This window comes from Telopea speciosissima, chromosome 2 (genome assembly GCF_018873765.1).
Source record: "Telopea speciosissima isolate NSW1024214 ecotype Mountain lineage chromosome 2, Tspe_v1, whole genome shotgun sequence".
Classification (NCBI taxonomy): Eukaryota; Viridiplantae; Streptophyta; class Magnoliopsida; order Proteales; family Proteaceae; genus Telopea; species Telopea speciosissima.
In genome coordinates this window covers 82,123,358-82,142,920 of record NC_057917.1, presented here as the reverse complement: position 1 = coordinate 82,142,920, position 19,563 = coordinate 82,123,358, and the positions used below count along the sequence as shown (strand labels likewise).

Sequence of the window (19,563 nt, the reverse complement as noted above, 5' to 3'; positions counted from 1 at the left end):
CAAACCCAAGGAATCGATTATCAAGAGACTTTTGCTCCTGTAGCGAAGATGAATACTGTACGGGTCATCATTTCTTGTGCTGTAAATCAAGGATGGGAACTTCAACAACTCGATGTGAAGAATGCCTTCCTACATGGAGACTTGGAAGAAGATGTCTACATGGAGGTACCCCTGGGTTTTACCTCTTTAGAGACTCAAGGGAAAGTGTGCAAGTTAAAGAAGGCCCTGCATGGTCTGAAACAGTCCCCAAGGGCTTGGTTTGGCCGATTCCACAAGGCTATGATCGCATATGGGTATAAGCAAAGTAATGCAGACCACACATTGTTTGTTAAGAGAGTGGGACAGCAAGTTACCCTGTTGATTGTCTATGTTGATGACATAGTAATTACAGGCAATGATGCACATGAGATTCAGAAGCTGAAAGCTTATTTGGGCACGGAGTTTGAAGTCAAGGATTTGGGCAAATTGAGGTACTTCCTAGGGATTGAGGTTGCTTATTCAGCTAAGGGCATATCTCTCTCTCAAAGGAAATATACCTTGGATTAATTGAAAGAAACAGGGATGCTTGGGTGTAAACCAGCAAATACCCCTCTAGAGCCCAATACACATTTGAAGAGTAAGGAAGGTGAGCCAGTGGACAAAGGAAGCTATCAGAGGTTAGTGGGTCGATTGATTTACCTCTCACATACCCGGCCAGACATCACCTTTGCTGTAAGCCTTGTCAGCCAATACATGCATGATCCTCACTCTTCTCACTTGGAAGCAACATACAGAATTCTCCGTTACCTCAAGTCAGCTCCGAGGAAAGGAGTATTGTTCTCTCCACACGGCCATCTTCGGATAGAGGCGTACACTGATACATATTGGGCTGGCAGTCTTGATGATAAGAAGTCCACATCTGGATATTGCACATTTGTTGGAGGTAATCTAACTACTTGGAGAAGCAAAAAACAAGCTGTTGTGGCTCGATCTAGTGCTGAAGCTGAATTCCGAGCTATGGCACAGGGTATTTGTGAGCTCCTTTGGCTCAAGGGGCTTCTTCAAGACTTGGGGATGAGTACTGATCTTCCTATGCGACTCTACTGTGACAGCAAGTCAGCAATCAACATTGCTCACAACTCAGTCCAACATGATCGGACCAAACATGTTGAGATTGACCGGCACTTCATCAAAGAGAAGCTGGAACAAGGAATTATTTGTATTCCATTTATTCAGTCTAGTGAACAGTTGGCTGATATCCTTACCAAAGGAATCAGATACAAAATTGTTCTTTCCTACGTTAGCAAGTTGGGCATGTTTGATATGTATGCACCAACTTGAGGGGGAGTGTTGTAATATGGGTCCAAGGGTAAATCTGTCCATGGGAGTATTCTTGTATGTGGGTTTTAGTCCCACATTGCTTAGTTATATTTTTGTCATATGATTTCAATATTATAAATAAAGGCTGGGCGGTGATCACATTGATCAAGCCAGTATTCACGAAATTCCACATATACCCTTAATACAACTTACACTTACAAGCATACCCGAAATACCCTTAAACCAAATTACAAGTTACAAATATACCCTTAGGGCAACAACACCAACTAAACCCTAATGGACAAATATACCCTTGTATCCATATTACAACAGATAGTAAGAGTGCTAACTTGGTGGTGGTTTCTGTTTTCAGCCATTTGTGTATGAGAGTTTTTTTTTGGGGGGAGGGGGGGGGGGAGGGATTTCGAGAATCTATGGCACCTCTTTTTGTTTGGGGGAGGGGATAAATCTTATATGGATATTTGTGGTCTTTATTGCTAGCACCTATCTGTTGGTCATCTAATCCATTAAACTTAAGACCAACCTCTTATTTTTTGTCATTCACAAGTCTATCGATGAGGCATTTACTATTCACTGACAACTTTCTTTGTATTCGATGTACTCATTCATGCAATTCTCTTCATTTTTTCATCTTCATGTTCTAATTTAAGAAATTGACCACTTCATCTTCTGTTCTAATCTCCCAACTCTGAAGAGAAATGACCAGAATTACTGAATTTTCTTGTGTAATTGCTTTTGTTTTGGCATTCATTTGGTGTCACGTGAAGTATGTGGGTTGGCATATTAGTTATTAATTTACTATAAGTTGTTGAGTTCACACTTCACAGTTCGTTGTTAGATGGGTCCAACCCTGCATATCCTCCAGTTTCCTGGCCAAATTTGACTTGTCCTTGTTATTACAATTTATCATACATTACGGATGATGAGAAACGATATGACCGCAAAGAAGTAGTCGTAAGTTGGATCATAGAGATTATTGGTCATGTTGATTGTTGGCCCGAGTTCCCCTTGGTATGATTCTCAAATTGTGGTGTCTGAACCCACCTTCACGCTGTATCTATGAAGGTTTTTCCATGATTTATATGCTTACCTTCTGCATAGCGTGCAATTATAACAACCAGAACATTTGATTCTTGCAGGTGTATGAACAAGGTTTAGCTGCAGTTAAAATACCCAAGTCCATCTTGAATGGCTCAGGTTCGTTGCTGATGGGGTTCCCACAGTGTGGGAACTCGTATTTTCTGTTGATGCAACTTGACAAGGACTTCAAACCACTTTTTAAATTGTTGGAGACCCAGCCAGATCAATCTGGAAAATCCCATACTGGTGACTCCAATCATGTTTTACGCTTCAACAAGATAGACATTGGTCAGTTGCAAATACTAGAGGATGAAATGAACTTGAGCCTTGTTGATCGGGAACAGCTACTTTCTTCATTGCCTAAAGCTGTAGGCTCTAATCAAACTTCTGAGTCTGGTCTGGAGGCTTCTACTCAGTTTGCTGGATTTCCTCATTCAAGTTTTTCATCTGTGGTTGATGAAGTGTTTGGGCTTGAGAAAGGAATGCCAGTATCTCCTTATTTTGTTCATACAAATCATTCTGCATCATTTAATTCATCTCCTGCTTATAATTTTAGCTCTGTTGCGATGGTTAATCAAGGTATAAAGCCTGGAATATCCTCTCCTAAGTGGAAAGGAGGCTTGCAGCTTCCTCAGAGTAATACTGTTTCAAAATCTTCTTCTGTTGGTCCCCATTTTAGTAGTCCTATATATCCATCAAACAATGTGAAAAGTGTAGTTCAATCTGGTAGTCCAGGAAGAAACCCATCTATTCAAAGACTATCTACTTCGAAATCTGATCAAGATTTAACTTCTCTTAGATCTCCACATTCAGTGGAAGCCGACCCTTCTTCTGCTATGGATGAAGATCAGATGAGGCTGTTGAATGATTCTTCAAAGGATGCAGTTTCTGGCAGCCGTTCAGCACGAATTTTATCTCCACTAGGACCAACTGGCTCTCGAGTGTCCACAAGCATGATATTAACTGGGGTTAGAAGCTCACCTAACCTTGTTCCATCTTCTAAAGCTGCTGGATCGAGCTCGTGGAATACCATCCCCGTATGTAAGAGCCTGCTCTGAAATTTTGCATTTCCTTAACTTTGTTGTTATGTATGATTCATTTGGGTTGACATTTTAATCGTTAATTTTGATTGACTGATGTTCTGCTTTCAGGCCACACAGCAGAATCTGGGACTTGTCATGGCTCAAATCTTGCTGTCACACCTAAAAATGAAAACAACCAAAGAAAGCGTTCAGTTTCAGATATATTAAAGTGCATTCCATCACTTCAAGGGGTAGAATACATTTCACAGTTTTCTAAGAGGAGAAAAATCTCAGAATCAGCTTCTAGTCATCCTCCTGCATCACAAGCACACGGTTCATCAGAAGTGATCTGTAAACCTACATATGGAAGCCTTTTAGCTGAAGCAGATAAAGGGAGAGCACCTTCTAACGTATATGTTACAGCTCTTCTTCATGTGGTCAGGCATTGCTCTCTCTGTATCAAGCATGCCCGACTTACTAGTCAGATGGATGCCCTTGACATTCCATATGTTGAAGAAGTGGGTCTGCGAACTCCATCATCGAACTTGTGGTTCAGACTCCCATTTGCCAGAGATGATTCATGGCAACACATTTGGTTACGACTTGGGAGACCCGGAAGCATGTATTGGGATGTCAAGATAAATGATCAACACTTCAGGGACTTGTGGAAACTTCAGAAGGACAGCACGGATACTGCATGGGGTTCTGGTGTTTGTATTGCCAATACGTCTGATATAGATTCCCATATACGCTATGATTCAGAGGGTGTTATCCTTAGTTATAGGTCTGTTGAGGATGATAGCATTAAAAAATTAGTTGCTGATTTACGAAGAGTTTCTAATGCTCGTTTGTTTGCTCTTGGAATGCGAAAACTGCTTGGAGTAAGAGCAGATGATAAACAAGAAGAAAGCACTGCAAACTCTGACAGCAAATCATCTGTTGTAGACAAAGGTGCTGCTGAGGCTGCTGACAAGATATCAGAACAGATGAGGAGGCAATTTAGAATAGAAGCTGTTGGTCTTATGAGTTTGTGGTTTAGTTTTGTGTCTGGGGTGGTGGCTCGCTTCGTCGTTGAGTGGGAATCAGGAAAAGATGGATGCACGATGCATGTTTCTCCAGAACAACTTTGGCCGCATACCAAGGTCTGTGCCTCAACACCAAACATATACATTCACACATTGCAGAACCCCCAGCCCCTCACCCCCCCCCCCCCAAAAAAAAAAAAAGAAAAAGAAAAAAATAAGAGGAAGACAGTTGATAATATTCATTTTTGGGATGTGAGAGGGCGGTACTGGTTGACTCATATATTCTCTAAATATTAACCCATTCATATTCCTACAATCAATGGGATTCCTGTTGTATTTGTCTTGTTCCAGTGTATTGAAAGTGACCTGGACGTCAAAGCCGGAAAGGGAGTTAGTTGGTAAGGTGAACTTTGGTAGGTCAAACCAGTTTTGTGGACCTTTGGACTGGCTAGTTTGATCAACGTACCTAGTCTGGATGGTCGAATCATTTTAACCTTTCAAGCAAGACAATGGTGGTGGATAGTTCTTGTTGAGATATGGTCCTATAGGTGTCGTGTACCTTATTGGACCTTATCCTTTTTGGTGGTATTGGGTTTAGTGTGTAATCACCATAGAGTAATAGAGAACTAACAATCAACCAACCAGAGAATGAAGATGGGAAGAACAAGAGAGAGAAAGAGCACCTATAGGACCATATCTTAACACTCCCCCTCAAATTGGAGCATATAAATCTTCCTTGCCCAGCTTGAAACAACACTTCTGGAAAACAGGGCCAAACAGAGACTTGGTAAACAAATCAGCCAACTGGTTAGCAGATGAAATGAATGGAGTAACAATAAAAAAAAAACTTCAACCTCGATATGTTTGCTGGCAATGTTGATTGTAGCTTGATTGTCGCAAAACATCTTCATAGTTTAAGTGATTGGAAAACCCATCTCTTTAAGAACTGATTTCAACCATATCAACTCAGTTGTAGTATGAGCCATAGCCCTATACTCAGCCTCAACACTGTATCTAGCCACAATTGTTTGCTTCTTACTATGCCACAAGACAAGATTGCCATCAATAAATATGCAATAACCTGTGGTAGATATCCTATCATTATCAGCACCAGCCCATACCCTACTCGATCAACATTTTGATGTGGACGATAAATTGCCCCTTCCCTTGAGTTCCTTTTATATACCTTAAGATACTACAAGCCGCCTCCCAATGAACTTTCTTCGGCGACTGCATAAATTGACTAATAACACCCACAACAGAGGAAATGTCAGGTCTAGTAACAGTTAGATAAATAAGCTTCCCAACTAATCTACTGTACTAGTGCATGTCATCAAACACTTCACCAATCATCGGTGCCAAACTTCTGATGTGCATCCATAGGAGTATCAACTGGATTACAAGCAAGCATACTACTTTCAGTCAGAAGATCCAATACATATTTCCGTTGTGGTAGACTAACCCTTTTCTTGCTTCGTAGTACCTCAATACGAAGGAAATAATTGAGAGAACCCAAGTCTTTCATTTGAAAGTGTTGATGTAGAAAAGATTTTATCTTTGCAATACCTATTGTATCATCACCAGATACAATAATGTCATCAATATAAACAACTCTACACAACCATCTTAGAACCTTGGCAGAGAACAATGACTGAGTGATCCGAATAGCATTATGAAAACCCACACTTGGTAACAATCAAGCTGAATTTGTCAAACCAGGCTCTAGGTGATTGTTTCAAATCATAAATAGCTTTATTAGCTTACAACCCTGTGTGAACTCCTCCCCTTGAGCAACATACCCTGAAGGTTGCTCCATATACACCTCTTCCTGTAAATCACCCATATAAGAATTCATTCTTGATATCCAGTTGGTAGAGAGGCTAATCTAAATTCATTGCTAAGAGATACAAACCTGGACCAAATTGAGACGAGCAACTGGGGAGAAGGTCTCAAAGTAGTCCACACCATACGACTGAGTGCAGCCCTTTGCAACCAAACGGGCCTTAAGCCGTTCAACTAAACCATCTGGATGTTACTTTATCGTGTTTACCCAACGACACCCTACAAGATCCTTACCAAGAGGCAAGTCTACCGAAGTCCATGTCTGTCAAGAGAGAGTAAAACATCTATTTCTGTTTTCATAGCCACTTCCCACCCAGGATGATATAAGGTTTCTTGACAAGTCTGAGGAATGGAGTTAGTAGATATGGACAAGGCAAGATTATGCAAAGGAGATGGAAAGTGAGATATAAATACATAATATCAATGGGGTGAGCAGTCATGGATTTCTGTGTGCAAGAACGTATACCTTTACGAAGAACCACTGGTAAGTCAATTGGAGCTTCAGCTAGAGGAGCAGACTGAGTGGTGGGCTTTGCAGCAGTAGATGGCACAGTTTTCTTACGCTGCTGATATACTTGCAACGGTGGAAAAGAGGATACAACAGGAACATCATCAAAAGGCACAAGTATAGGCATAGGAGGTGCATAATTATTATCACTCTTAGGAGTTGAACTCTGCCCGAGAGGAAGAAAATATGGAATGCTCTCAAAGAATGTAACATTGGCATTAACAAATTGTTGATGAGTAATCGGGTCATAACACTTATACCCTTTCTGGGTTGTAGAATAACCAAGAAAAATACACTTTACTGCCATGGAAGATAATTTATCTACCGGAGGGTGTAAAATATGAGCAAAATGTACAACCAAAATCCCGAGGTGGTAGGGTAAACAAGGGTGTTTTGGGAAACATAGTAGAGAAGGATGATAGGTTAGCAAGAACTGAAGAAGATCCGATTGATCAAATAACATGTAGTGCAAACGACATCACACCAAAACTTTTTGGAAACATTCATGTGAATCATTAGAGACCGAGCGATCTCCAATAAGTGCCTATTTTTCTGTCCAACCCATTTTGTTGTGGAGTATATGGATAACTTGTTTGGTGGATTATACCGTAATCAGAACAAAAACTAAAAATTTAACGTTGAGTGTACTCAAGTGCATTATCAGAACGGAATACCTTAATAGAAACATCAAATTGGATCTTTACTTCATTATAAAAATCTTTAAAAATAGACAACCTCGGAACGATCTTTTGACAAGTACACCCAAGTTAATTGGGAATAATCATCCATAACATAGTTTGAAAACTCGTCTCGAACAGCCGTCTCGACCAGGTCGAGATTCTCGAGATCTTGGGGAGACAATACATTTTTTTTCCAAAATGAGGTTTCGGTGGGAAATGGCCATAGTTGGCTCCGAAATTTTAAGACTTGTTTTAGGCTTAATAAACATATTTAAATCATCAAATTGAAAGAAAAGAAAAAACCCAATTTGGTGTTTTGGATTTGCACCCTTGGCTGGCAGTAAAGGCCGAACCCTTAGTGTAATATTGCCTATATTCTACACATTGTAATTGGCAAGTAAAACAAGTAAATTATGCAATAATGGATGAAGACACATAATACTGAATAATTATTTAAGAAAAAGTTAAGGACTTAAAGTAAAAACTACAAAGTTCAGTGAACAATGCATATTAAATAGATATCCAAGTACAAATAGTATTATACTATGACTCTATGAGTACTGAGGAAGTCGAGATTCTTGAAATATTTGAGATTTCTCCAAGATTCTCCAAATATTTGAAATTTCGGTCGAGTTATTCCAAACTATGCATGTTTTGTGTCTCGTATGTCATCTCGTCTCGAGGAGCTCGAGATTCTCGAGATATTTGAGATCTCGCCGAGATTTCGACGAGTTTTTGAACTATAGTCCACAAAGGTAACAAAGTAAGAAAAACCTAACTATTTTTTACACGACAAGGACCCCATATGTTGGAATGAGCTAAGGAAATAAAGATTGATTTCTCAAAACACTATGAGCAGGAAAGGACGACCGATGATGTTTACCAAGTTCACAAGCTACACACTCCAGATGAGATAAGGACTTGCAGTTGGGAACCATTTGTTGAAGCTTGGATAGAGATAGATGTCCTAATCGAAGATACCATTGGAGAGGAGAAACACCAGAAGTAGTAGGAACAACAATAGAGAGACCAGTGCCATACAAATAGTAAAGGCCTGCCTGCTCAAGTCTGCCACCAATCGTCCTCTTTGTTTGAAGATCCTGAAAAACACAATAGGAAAGAAATAAAAAGGTGACGAAGCAGTTAAGAGACTTAGCCAGTTGATTAGCAAATAGCAAACTTAATGGTAACTGGGGTACATGAACAACCCAGGACAAATTCATGGATGCAGTAGGAGAAACTGTATCAGGACTAGTTACATTAGTGGAGAATCCATCAACAAGTATGACAGGAGAAAAGTTAGAAACTTTTGAGAAGGAAGAAAACAACCTGGACTTACCAGTCATATGAGTAGATGCACCAGAATCAATGATCCACGGAATGGAAGATGTGGATGTAAGGAAAGTTGATGAACCTATGTGGGCCAGAGTGGCAGGGGATGAAGAGGCATCAGTGGATGACTGAAGATTTTGGATATGCTTAATATTTGATTGTAGTCATCTCGAGACATAGGCCCTAATGACGAACCTCCAGATGAGGATGCAGTAGGAGCATAGTTCGAGAACTCGCGAGATCTCGCCGAGTTTCTCGGTTTTTTAAAAAACCAAGATGATATTGCCTGCGAGTCTCAAAAGTGCAATATCTCGCTGAGATCTCGGATCTTGGTTTGGGTCTCGGTTTCGACCCATTTTTTAGCCCACCTACCACTTAAATACCTCACCTAACTCGACAGAACTCGACATATCTCAGCGAGATCTTGGGTCCAGATCTCGGGTTGACCCATGGAAATGACCTATCTGCTATGTATTTACCTAACTTGACGAAAAAAAAAATGCACCAACTTGGCGAGATCTCGACTCGACTCGGTTTTTCCAAGAGCCGAGTTGGTACCGAGACCCGAGTTTTAGTAGCTTGAGTAGGAGTGTCACCAGACAACACCTTTGCTACCATCAGTGATCAGACACAACAAAATTAGTCAAGGGTGGAACCCATTCTAGATGTCCATGTTTATCCCAACCAGTTTCAATAGTATGATTGAGTTTTCCACAAAAAGTATAGAATCTGGAGGGTCGATCACTCTGCTGGCCACTTGTATCTTTGCCACCATGGCCATGACCTCCCTATGAGCCACACCCTCTCCCAGAAGAGCTAGATCCTCGACCACGGCCAGCAACAAAGGCCGATCTCTCTTTAGGAGAGGGAGAGGTATCCACTCGTGAAGTAGTGGTAATGCGCTGAAGATGTGCAAAGGACTCATTAAGGGAAGGCACCTTTTCCCCGGCAAGTAGCTGACTCTTAACTGTTTGATAGTTAGGATTCAATCCTACCATAAACTTCGCAACTTAGAACTCTTCCCGTTGAAGTTGTTACTGTTCCAAATTGGTGGTGAGAGGCTGATGAATATTGAACTCTTCTCGTATACCCATAAAGGCATTGAAGTACTTATTTAAGGATTTATCTCCCTGTGGAAAGAAATAGTTTATCATATAAATCATAAACACGGGAAATATTCTTTTTGTGAGAGAAGTTGCTCTTCCAGTCATCCCACACTCCTTTAGTGATGGGGTGAAACATGATACTGGCTGCAATCGACTGATCTATGATGTTCCATAACATGAGGACAATATCATTCTCCCGCATCAATTACTCATAGGCTTTTATCTCAGAAGAGTCCTTAGAATCAGCGGAAGGAGGATCTGACTGAAGATTCTTCAATTTACTTTTGGCATTAATATATACCTTAATGGCCTGAGCCCATAGAAGATGATTGTCAATTCCATTGAGTTTAATAGTGGTGATTTGAACATTAAAATTGTCCAACAGGGTCTTGGGATCAGCTATCATACCACTAATTGGGAGCACAAAGTGGTAATACCCGTGATGCAGCAAGGACTCTCGGTTGGGCTAAAGCAGGTCTGTATCTGCCCCATATTTTGGGTTTATTCAAACCCATATCGAGTAGCCTATGCCAGTCCATTCTGCCACATCGACCAGCCTTAATTGGAGGAAGATATTTTCCAGAATAATTTCCTTATTTGGCAGGTTTTGTTGCTGGTTAAGGAGGAGATAATGAGCAGATCGTGTGGGCCCCACGGCCAGCTGGCTTGGAGATAAAGTTTGGAGATTAATTGGCCATGCGAGAGGAGGATTTGACAGCCTTATTAGTCCTAGATTTTAGAAAGTTTTTTATATCTTGCGGGGGGTGTTTATTAGCTAGAGATTAGTTTCTTTTTATAGGTTATTAGTAGTTTCCTGTTTCTAGGATTCTTTATTAAGATTGGGTTGCTTTGTAATTGTTTTTAATTATCTAGAATGCTGTAATCGATTTTCAAATATATAAATACAAAGATGTGGTTGGATGCTATAGCCAACGAATTGAAAGAAAAAAAAAAGAGTATTGGTTTTGAAACTATGCTATGCTGTGAGATGCAGTGGGGAGGGTGAGATGCATATACCTGTGAGTGGGTGAGAGACCCAGGAGAGAGTGGGATGCTTGATCCAATCCTCTCATATCTTTTTTTATCTTATATTTCTTCGTCTTTCTATCGATCTAGGTGAGTATTCTATTCTGAATTTTAAGAATCTGTTGAAGGCCATTCAAAGGCTTGATTCCACTGTTATGAAGCATTGTTCGGTTGCTATTTGAAGGCTGCTGCTATTGCTGATCGAGAACCCTGCTGGTCTAACCATCTGCAGACCATACTTTTTGATCCTGCTGTAGGGTTGGGTTCCTAGCTGAGTAGTTGGGGAGTTGGTTCTACATTAAGCTGAGAACAAGGAAAAACAAAATTCACTTCAGAAATTAAGTGAAGAGGCTATAACAAGCAGCTACTGGAGTTAGATGACCTCCAGAATTAAATCGAGTCACCCCCAATAATTAGGTAACACAGACCTATAGAAACAACGATTAGGGCTGAAAAACAAATCTGAAATCGAATTAAGGAGAATAGGGGTCAATACTGGATTACCGCAGGCTGTAGTTGGAGAAATTCAATTGCCACACATCGGAGGAGCTGATGGTCTTCAAATTTGGATTGAATAAGCCTTGATAGGTGGGAAATGATGTCCCCAAACCACAATACAATCTGCAGGGCAAATCAGAATTGATAAAAGAATTTGCAGGTCTGAAAAACTTCTTCAAAACAGAGTACCGCCATGGGTGTACATCATATGAAATTCTGGATAACCAGCAAGGTGAAATAGCCTGATATTGATAATGAGAGAACTCACTCAGTGTGTGCTATCGCTGGACTCTGTGCTTTATTTATAGTAGATAAGAATCATCAAATGGAGTTACATTCCAACAAGGAAACCCAAATACAAAAGGAAACTAACTCCCTAAGAGATTACATACTATACCCAATACCCCACCAACACCAATAATGTACTCAACACCAATAGGACCATATCTGGAAGCTCACCTAAGCTTTATCCCAACTGAATTGGCTTGGCTACAATGAATCCCTTTTTGCCATTAAATTTTATTCATAGCCGTACTTTTTGTCCATCCTAGATGCCATTGTTTATCTTTATATTTGTTTCCCACTTATGGCAATTTTGTAATTCTACTAAACTTTTGATTAAACTTAGCATTGGCTGAAATGTTTCCTGTGAGTCAGGTGCTGAGTCCTCCCTTGTCCAGTCACATGACAGATCATGATGTGGATACCTAACAATGACATTTAGTAGCTCTCTTTCGTTAAATAGCTTTTTTGAATAAGTAGAGCCAAAGATCTCTATTTTTAACTTTGACAAACTTATCATTAGTACAAATACTTGCTCACTCTTACCAGAAAAAAATAAAAATACAAATACTTGCTCACTGCTTGTGGTGTCAATTAGGCCTTCTGGTTATCAGTATGTTGACCAACCCATCCATTACGTGGTTTGCTGTTTTGTCTGCTATAGTTGCTGTGAAGTGAATGACAATTCCTTACAGGAGTTACTTGTTTATTTACTACTTTTTTTTCTTCTCTCTAAATCTTTGTACATGAAAGGTGTAAAGTGTGGTTGATGTGTCATGGTCTAGTTGTGTTAGGATAGGTGGTGGGCGGTATGGGGCTACTGCATGTATCTTGTTGTTGCTTCTTCTTTGCTTCAGGATCCTTCTATTTGATCCTTTGCCATATATATTTGGGCCCCGTGATATTGGAGTTGATTTCCTTTCTGTTAAGACTTAATGTTTAAGAATGAGAGCCTCTGTTTATTGGTGCCTGAAATATTTAGGTAACTGATATTAGTTTCCTTCTTGTCTCTTTTGAAAGTCTAGTTGTTGAAGTGATGTCATGCTGTGAACCGATGTTGCCATGCAAACCAGTGGACTGGCCTATAGTCCAGAACATTTGGTTGGATTGAATGAAAATAACCTCAGAATGCTATTCAGGCACATGGTGATTACTTTTAAAGCAGTTGTTTTCTTGGTTCAGTTATGGTGGGAATTTTCACCATTGATTTTCTTTTTCCTGATTCAGTGCTATCCATTTAACAATTTTCATCAAATTTTAGTAGGTCCAGAACTATACTTAAGCATTTCCCCCCTGTTTTCCACAGTTTCTGGAAGATTTCATTAATGGAGCTGAGGTGATATCCCTTTTGGACTGCATTCGCCTGACTGCAGGACCATTATTTTCTCTAGCAGCTGCAACTCGACCTGCACGGGCTGGTCCGGCTTCTGGTGCTCCTAGTGTAACTGCTGGACTCTCTGCTATCCCAAGGCAGAGTGGTTTCATACCAACTCAAGGAGTGATGCCAAGCGGTTCACCACCAAATGTTACTCAGGCTGCATCTGCTCCTGTGGGGAATTCCATTACTAGTACGGTTATGGGTCCTCTTGGGAGTCACAATCTTCATGCAGCTGGGAGAGGTGGCCCTGGAATTGTTCCTAGCTCGCTGTTGCCCATTGATGTCTCTGTTGTGCTGCGTGGTCCCTACTGGATACGCATTATCTACCGTAAACACTTTGCAGTTGACATGCGCTGTTTTGCTGGGGATCAGGTTTGGTTACAGCCAGCAACACCACCAAAGGGTGGGCCTGAAGTTGGGGGTTCTTTGCCATGTCCACAGTTCCGGCCTTTCATTATGGAGCATGTAGCTCAAGAATTGAATGGTCTAGAACCAAATTTCTCTGGTAGCCAACAGACAGTTGGAATTGTGAACTCTAGCAATCCAAACCAAAGTTCAGCTTCACAGCTTTCAACACCCAGCGGAAGCCGTGTTAATATTACAGGTTCTGGTTCAATATCTAGATCGACTCCAATGGCTGGGAACCAGGCATCTGGCATAAACCGTGTAAGCAATGCTCTTTTGGCGTCCCAAAATTTAGCAGCTGTCAGCTCAGGATTACCTTTACGTAGATCACCCGCTACAAGTGTTCCTATTCATATGAGAGGAGAACTCAACACAGCTTTCATTGGGCTTGGGGATGATGGAGGCTATGGTGGTGGATGGGTTCCCCTTGTTGCTCTTAAAAAGGTTCTAAGAGGCATTCTCAAGTACCTTGGAGTATTATGGCTCTTTGCACAGTTACCTGCTCTTTTAAAAGAGATTTTGGGGTCCATTCTAAAAGACAATGAAGGGTTGCTTTTAAATTTGGACCAGGAACAGCCAGCCTTGCGCTTCTTTGTGGGGTAAGGCCTATTTCTTCTCTTCTGATTTGTTACTGGATGATGATGCATGCTGTATCCTCTTGTTGAAATCTAGTTGACACAGCGACGAAAAGATCATTTTAATCCTGTTGTACATGTAGCCTGTGTTATATTAAATGACTACTTTAGATTACAGATCCTCTGGAGTTGTTTTCTTCTGTTGCCATCATGTAATTAGTGTTCGAGGAGGGGATGGGAGTGGGGAAAAAGAAATCTGCAGCGAATATTATTGGCACCAAATCTACCTGCGTTGATGAGGCAGCATGAGATGTTATTTCCCATGCCCTTCCATCGTAACTACTAAAAGGTTATAGGTCAAAACAACTGCAGAGGATCCACACAGTATTTGAGGGGCACAGAGATGTTAGAGACCCTTTAATTTGGGTAGATTTTATCTAATAATTTTCATTCTACCTCTGGATAACCATATCGTTATCTCTCAGTGATGTGTTTATAGTCCCTGAATTTTATTTTGAACCTGTAGTGAGATCTGATAATTCATTAAGACTGTAAAGAGAGAGGGGAATACATTTGGTAGCATGGTAATTCAGAGGAATACATTTGGTAAGGCTGCATACATTATGACTCTCCCAGACCCCACAGCACTGGGTATGCCCTATTCAGAGGAAATGGCTTTGAATGGTTAACTTGTCCTCTTCACCTTTGGACTGCTAAAATACTAAAATACTAAAATTAAATATTCTCTCTGTTTGATGGGTTTACTATTTCTGCTGTGCCTTTCTGGAAAAAGATTTGACAAAACAATAGCATCAAAGAGATCAATTATTGTAAAATTAAGTGGTATTTATAAGGTTTCTGATTTGATTGCAAATGATTTGATGTACTAAGCTCTAGACTCTGGACTTATTACATGATCATGATTACGACGGATACTTGAAGTCAATCCACTCAATGTCTTGGAGAGCCATTGCTACTACATTCCGAAAAAGAGTTTCTTATTTGGACCACCTCATGATCTTCAACCAATTATGTGCTTCAATATAATTACCTGGAACTAGCACTGTTGCTTGTTTTCAATACTGAACAGCTTGATGGGACCAAGCCCTTACAGTCTCTCCACCGACTGGTCTGTGCCTTCCAGTTGGAATAGTATTAAATTGGTGCTTTTGATACTAAATTTTCATCCTACATATGGGCTTAAAGTAAGGGGTTGTTTCAATCCCAAAACTGCATAATAACTAAGTGGCACCCCGCACCCAACTGGTGCTTCACAGACTTCTGAGTAGAATATGGGTCAATTCAGTAAAAAAATTGAGACTCCAGACTCTATGTGCCAGTGTTTCTTATCTCTGTCTGATTCCCAATATCCTTTTAGACATGTTTAAGAGGAATTTTCTTATGGTTTATTGATCTTTTGAGAATGGAGAAGTTAAATGGGCTAATCCTTGACTAGGTTGTTTTAGTCCTAGATTGCTGTGGGTACACCCTTATGCTGTTGGGTATGCTTACTTAATGATTATCTTGATGCTTGCAACACTAAATGCATTTAGAAATATTCAGTTTCAGTCATGATCTATGCAAAGCAACTGCACCACACACATGAAAGTCTCACAACACTTTGAAGCACTTGTTCCTCACAGGTTTCCCTTCCCTTCTATCCCAGGATCTGATGACATAATATTTCTGCAGGGGGTATGTCTTTGCTGTAAGTGTCCATAAAGTGCAGCTTCTTCTGCAAGTCTTGAGTGTGAAACGTTTTCATCAACAACAGCAACAACAGCAGCAAAGTCAAGCCAATGCTCAAGAGGAACTAGCGCCCGCTGAAATATCTGAGATATGTGACTACTTCAGTCGCCGTGTTGCTTCAGAACCCTATGATGCCTCTCGAGTTGCTTCCTTCATTACCCTTCTCACATTACCCATTTCAGTTCTCCGGGAGTTCTTGAAACTGATTGCTTGGAAGAAAGGATTATCACAGGCACAAGGTGGAGATCTTTCCCCTGCACAGAAGCCACGCATTGAGTTGTGTCTTGAGAATCATTCTGGGTCAGCCATAGACGAGAACCAAGAGAATTCTTCAATAGCAAAGAGCAACATCCATTATGACCGACCTCGTAACTCTGTTGATTTTGGGCTCACAGTGGTTCTTGATTCTGCTCACATACCCCACATAAATGCTGCTGGTGGGGCTGCTTGGTTGCCCTATTGTGTTTCTGTAAGATTGAGATACTCATTTGGAGAGAATCCCCATGTATCATTTCTTGGAATGGAGGGGAGCCATGGAGGCTGCGCTTGCTGGTTGCAAATGGAAGACTGGGGAAGGTGCAAACAGAGGGTGGCTCGAACAGTAGAGATAAGTGGAAGTTCGGCAGGAGATGCTACTCAGGGAAGGTTGAGAGGAGTTGCAGATAGTGTACAAAAGGTACTTCAGTTGTGCCTTCAAGGGCTGAGGGATGGTGGTGGTGTAACAGCTAGCTCTGGTGCAACATAACTGCTGGTCATCTCATAATGAGTAAAGGAAGCAAAAAGGAAAAACTAAGCATACCTTTTTTTGTGCATTGAGGATCTCTGCACATGAAGCCTGCTTTGGCTGCTCGCTCCACTGAAGATGGTCATTTGGGACTCCCATGGATGAAGATTCTTCTGCCAGATATTGTCCTTTGTGCTTCTACAGTGCATTTGCGGAGGTTTATTCAGTGTGGGGAATGAGGATAATTAAACAATAATGAATTATCAAGTCGGAATTTGATTCTTTGGAGGGGAAGACCAAGAGATTTGCTGGGACAGTGGACATTTTTGTTAGCCCTTATTTTTCTTTAGCTATCCTAGAAGTTCAAAAAAGCAGGGTGTATAATAAATTATATAAAAGGAGGTTTGTCTTTCTTCAAAATCAGCTGGGGTTGGAGCTTTTCGTTGTACAGATAACGCTCATTGGGTCTGTAAACAGTTGGGGGGGGGGGGGGGAATCAAATTCAACAGTGGTTGTTTCCTAGGGGGGAATGCCCTTGCCGTCCAGTACTCAATTGAGGCTCTGATTGAGAAGTGATGTAGCAACTGGTCCCAGAAAAATACCCATAGGCTGTGTTTGTTTGATGGAAAATAATGGGATGGGATAATAGATTTCTTTCCATAAAATTCCAAAAGATCCATTTGTTTGTTAGCATGGGGAGGGAAAGTAAGGAAACTAATATTTAAAAGGTCATGGTGATAATGATTGATTTATGTGTCTAGTTCTCCTCAAATTCAAAAAAATGTGAATATATATATATTTTTTTCTCTCAATTTCTTGTCAACCAATCATAGTGTTGGTTTAATAATGACTTTGCCGGATTTTGTCTTCTTATGTTGCACACAAATTGTGTTTTAGAATTGGAGAGCTTTAATATGAGGTGGGGGGGGGGGGGGATAGGGGATGGGATGGGGATGGATTCAAGGTGGTTTGAATTCGTGACTTCTTATTTAATAGGAGTGTATTTGTCATTTCCTTGGGACTTTTATCTCCATCCAATGTCTTATATGCAGACCCTGCATCATGCACGACTGTGCACAAGACCTTTTGCCTTATTTATTTTTGGGTAAATCTTAAGAAGGTTTCAAGAGTGGTTGATAGGTTCACCCACCACAGAAACTATAGTTGGGTGTAGTTAAATCTAACAATTGAAAAAGTGATATGGCTTATGCCTACCTCACTGTTGGGAGGTTATATCTTCTATATCACCCTAACCTGCTATCGGGCTTCTATAAACAACACTTGCTAAGTCAGGTGGGGTACAAAATTTAACCACAACTTGATTCTCATCTACTCAACTTAAGTGTCAAGTTTTGGGCCAATATAAGTTTTTGCTGGCTGATGTGGCCTAAAATTGCCCCGTCAATCTACCTTTTGGCATATCGAAAATAATGGTTCATGTAACAGATAAATAGTGAGAGTTGTAACCCCCTTTGCTTTCATGGAAGGAAGGAGGTTATAATATTTTTAAAGTTATATATATGGTCCTAGTTTTGGGGGAGATTGTGTGCAACAATCCCTCTATTTTGCTAGTTTGAGATAGCCCAGCAAAAAGTAAAAACAATATATAGACTGTGGCACCGCATTGGTATGCCAGGGTGTGGGGGAATGCTGTTGGTATGATTTCGCAGTGGAAGCGTGGATGTTGTACCATGGAATTTATTCTCACATCGATTGTGTTTAAGCCATGGAATATCCATATAAGTGGCGATCAATTTTCACATTATATGACACGTTTTAAAGTCGTGCAGTAAACCTTAGTCAAAGCGGACAATATCATGGCATGTGGAGCTCGCTGTGGACTATGATACTTCAGAATTGTATGTGCGTTGAAACTTGAGTTTGAAGGCAACATTGTGTCAGACAGTAAGACAAGACGACCGATCCTATGAGGAGGTAAATTTCGCTACCTTCCTCCTTAAGTTTCAGCTCTATGGCTCATGGTAAAGATTGCGAATTTTGGTAAAAACAATATCAATTTTACATGATTAAAAATTCAATGAAAAGAGAAGAATAAAAGGTGGTCTTATGATAGATTAGAGCCCTAAAATTTGATTTTTATCCAATCTAGAGATTCCTTCATACAGCCAACAGTTAATTTACAACATCACCCTTCTTATCATCAAAATCAAGCCTAATACAAGGTGATCCGAGATTGAGATTTTTCATTGTTTTATCCTGCGACTTGAACATCTCTATTTAGACTAAAACTTGTAAAAATATCAATCTCATGCCAAATGGCAAATAAGGTCCCAATCCATTTAAGGGTGTCAATTTAGAATTGGAATCGAAAGTATCCATTTGAAACCGAAATGAATTGGTTTGATTTTGAGAAATTAAAGTATTAGGTTTGAACCAAATTAACCGAATTAAATCGAAATCGATTAAAATTGAATTTGAACCGAATAAACTGAAACAGTATAAGAATCAAATACGACCCGACTATGTTGAGCCAATATTGTAAAATCGTCTAAAAATCGAACTGAACTGGTTTGTTTTGGTTTTGATCTTAGGTTTTAAAAATGTATTTGATTTCGATTTATACATATTGTATCTGAACCAATTCGAAAAACCAATCCCATCCGATCCAATCGAATCCGATCCGATCCAATCGAATCCGATCCGATCCGATCAACAGCCTTAAATCCAGAGATTCCATGATGATCAGTCTGCACTTGAAAAACAACACGAAATCGAACCACCAAACTCGTCATAGTCGTCAACGTGTGATCATCCTCGACATTTCCAAAGCCTTTCATTCAATAGGAGAGCGTGAGAGTGGGCAACGGGCGACCGAGAGCTCAAAACCCATAAACAGCCTCGGTTTCATCGAGACTTATTATTGTACTTGTAGTACACAGTCTTTCTGTGTTTATTTTATTTATTGAAGGACCTTCTAAATTAGTTCATTCTCTCCCAACGCTCTTGAAACCCTGAACTTCGGAGTTCTTGACACATTAGCTGCTGAGAAA

General features: G+C 40.3%; 1 protein-coding gene across 2 annotated transcripts in view; it reads left to right on the top strand.

The window, feature by feature from the left end:
• Positions 1-16,691, top strand: part of LOC122651639 (mediator of RNA polymerase II transcription subunit 14-like) — a 38,573-nt gene extending 21,882 nt beyond the window's left edge. For both annotated transcript variants that reach the window (XM_043845108.1, XM_043845109.1), the window contains exons 5-8: positions 2,460-3,441; positions 3,552-4,564; positions 13,028-14,103; positions 15,772-16,691. In XM_043845108.1, the coding sequence (XP_043701043.1) occupies positions 2,460-3,441; positions 3,552-4,564; positions 13,028-14,103; positions 15,772-16,573 (3,873 nt within the window). In that variant the 3' untranslated portion in view covers positions 16,574-16,691. The remainder of the gene's footprint in view (positions 1-2,459; positions 3,442-3,551; positions 4,565-13,027; positions 14,104-15,771) is intronic.
• The last annotated feature ends 2,872 nt before the right edge of the window (positions 16,692-19,563 follow it).